The sequence below is a fragment of the Trichinella spiralis genome (genome assembly GCF_000181795.1).
Source record: "Trichinella spiralis strain ISS 195 chromosome Unknown Scfld9, whole genome shotgun sequence".
Taxonomy (NCBI): domain Eukaryota; kingdom Metazoa; phylum Nematoda; class Enoplea; order Trichinellida; family Trichinellidae; genus Trichinella; species Trichinella spiralis.
The window spans coordinates 6074676-6077230 of NW_003526948.1; the positions used below are offsets into that span (position 1 = coordinate 6074676).

The following is a 2555-nucleotide window of genomic DNA, read 5'->3' on the forward strand; positions in this document are numbered from 1 at the left end:
AGGCGTGGACGGTTGTGCAACTTTGTTTCTTTCTCAACGTCAAAGCTGGGCATCAGGCCCGGAGTGGTTTCAGAAAGAAACGGCGCCTTGCCCGCCTTCAGCAACTGTTGCTTTGGTTTGTTGCGTTGCCGATGCAGATCCAAATCAGACAAGTTTGCCCAACGATTTGCTGAAAGGCCCGAAAATGTGCACAAACCCATGAAATCACTACTCCATCCATTGTGATCTGTGTGCTTTTGATTCTGCAAGTATTCACTGCCCTCAGTGGGGCTATATTCTGTGTACTGCTGTTTCACCATCTTTTTCTGTCACTTCTTGCTGCGTTGGCTGTTGTTCAACAATTCTATCCCCACCTTCAGTCGACCCCTTTTCATCAATACAAGAAGTTCCTGGCAGTTGAAAAACAGTCGCGGGCTCATAGTCCGCCGGCAACTGTCTCAGCGCAATGCCGGGACGGTAGTAGGTTTTGTTCGACCACAGGTAAATGCCGCGTTGTTCGCACTGGACAGTGGCCATGTACTTTATGTTGGGACTGATCGCAAAAGACCGGCAAGCATCGTCAAAAGCGAGCACATCGACCAGAAAAGCAGACGCCAAGTCCCAAACTTTGATCGTCCAATCCAAGCTACTGCTGACCAACCACAGGCCACCGGGACGAAAACCCAAATCGGTAATTCGATTCCCATGGCACTTGTCGAACTGACGCACCGTGCGACGGTTGAAAATGTCGTACAAATGCAAAGGCAAATCGTCCATCGCAATGCCAGTGAAATTGGTGGTACTGTCCAGCACCAACTTGCAGCCAGCACTGTCTCCACTGGATGCAGTAATGTCAACAAAAACGGAAAAATGCCTTGAAGCATGCCAACGCAGTGTTTGCCGAAGTTGATCGAGTACTGAAAACAAACGGCCGATACATTATTTTGTCACTGTGCCAATCGTTTGTATTCAAAGCGTGGATTAATTTTTTCTCTGAAGAGAGTTTGACCGTTTTCTATGATTATTCAGATTTCAATTACGGTCACTTCCATGGCTATTCCTTTCGCTTGATTGTGTCGACTGTTTATTTCATGATCAGCTCTCCCCAACTGCGTCAGATATTGTCGGATGACTGACGCGTAGGCGACGTCCACCTGGTCACCTGCGGGATTATATCTTCTATAGAAAGTTCTTGTCGAACTATTCTGAAAGAGGGTGGCTGTGTGACGACGGTAGAAGATAATTGTATCTGCGCATCCCACCGATGCCATGTCGGAAGACGGTGATTCTGTGCTGTGCTATTGCTATTCCGTTTTTCTTATTTTTTGATGTTGTTGTATTCGCTGTTTTTTGCTCTGTATAATAAACATTTAACCTCTCGTGATGGTCTGAAATCACTTAACGCCTAAGAGCGCTACAATCCATTGAATTTCTAGACTTGAAACTGAAATTCAAAAACCAACTCTGATATCTTTTAACATTTCAAGCCTGTTAAAATTATTTCAGCATATCAATATTGTTCTTGATTCGTATTACTTTTCTTACAGGTTTGCTTATGTATGAAGCAAGTTTTTGCATATAGCGATTGATAAATGATGAATTCACTTGAAAGTACAACGGAAATCATTTAATCATAATAAGTTTCATTGAAAATAATTTTCAAGAACTGCCTTTCATAATTATGAAATCAATTTTTAACATCTACTCATTACTGTGCTATTCAAAAACATTGTTGTCTGACCACTGTTCGACAAGTGATTCAAATATATTGCGAATGCCACTGATGAAATCAACTTTTACATTTTGAGAATTTCATAACAATATTTCCCTTCTAATTCATAAACGGTTGTACATCTATTTGCTAAATGTATAATTTTCGAATATTATTTTCAACATTATTTCGCTATTCGAGGCCATATTATGTGCTGCCCAAATGGTATACCCTGTCAAGATGAAGCAGTCATAACATGAGACTACTGTCACTTCCATGGCTATTGCTTTCGCTTGAAGTATTTCGATTTTTTCTTGGTTATACAGGAATTATTATTCTGATGTCAATTTTTGTAAAGAAATCTACTGTTACAGTATCTGAAAATCAAGTTATGATCTTATTAGTTAAATTACATCAAAGTTGTTTTAGTGTAAAGTCTCATCTTACCATAAACTGTCATTACTATTGCTGCTCTATTTGTTTGAGATCAGCACTTCGCGTGATGATTGCAAAGGGACGGTTGTAGTGAATATTGTCGAGAGCAATGTGGGGCACAATGTAAGTATATTTTAAGTAGCATTATATCCCTTCAGCAAGTGTAATCATATATGAGCATATTTCTTCTTTAACAGTAAAAATAGTTTTTCAGGTAGTTCGGTCAGTTCAATCAAGGCGACAAAGTACGGGAAACGATTTATGGGATACCAAGGCAAATAAAGGGTCGTGAAGAAAGATTTTTAGTAGCAGGCATAAGACAGCACAAGCGCCCAAGTGTATGTATAGGACAATCCATTTTTCAGTATAACAGAAACGGCATTTAGGTAAGGCATCAAGATTTTACTCCATTAACATCACGAGTTAATGA

General features: G+C 40.2%; 1 protein-coding gene across 1 annotated transcript; it reads left to right on the forward strand.

Annotated features, from left to right (window-relative positions):
* Positions 1 to 45: 45 nt before the first annotated feature.
* Positions 46 to 858, forward strand: Tsp_10575a (hypothetical protein; the record flags this gene model as incomplete). The annotated part of the gene is made up of 2 exons (XM_003372275.1): positions 46 to 186; positions 360 to 858. Coding segments are annotated over 2 exons (640 nt in total), but the record flags the coding sequence as incomplete, so codon positions are not given.
* Between the last annotated feature and the right edge of the window lie 1697 nt (positions 859 to 2555).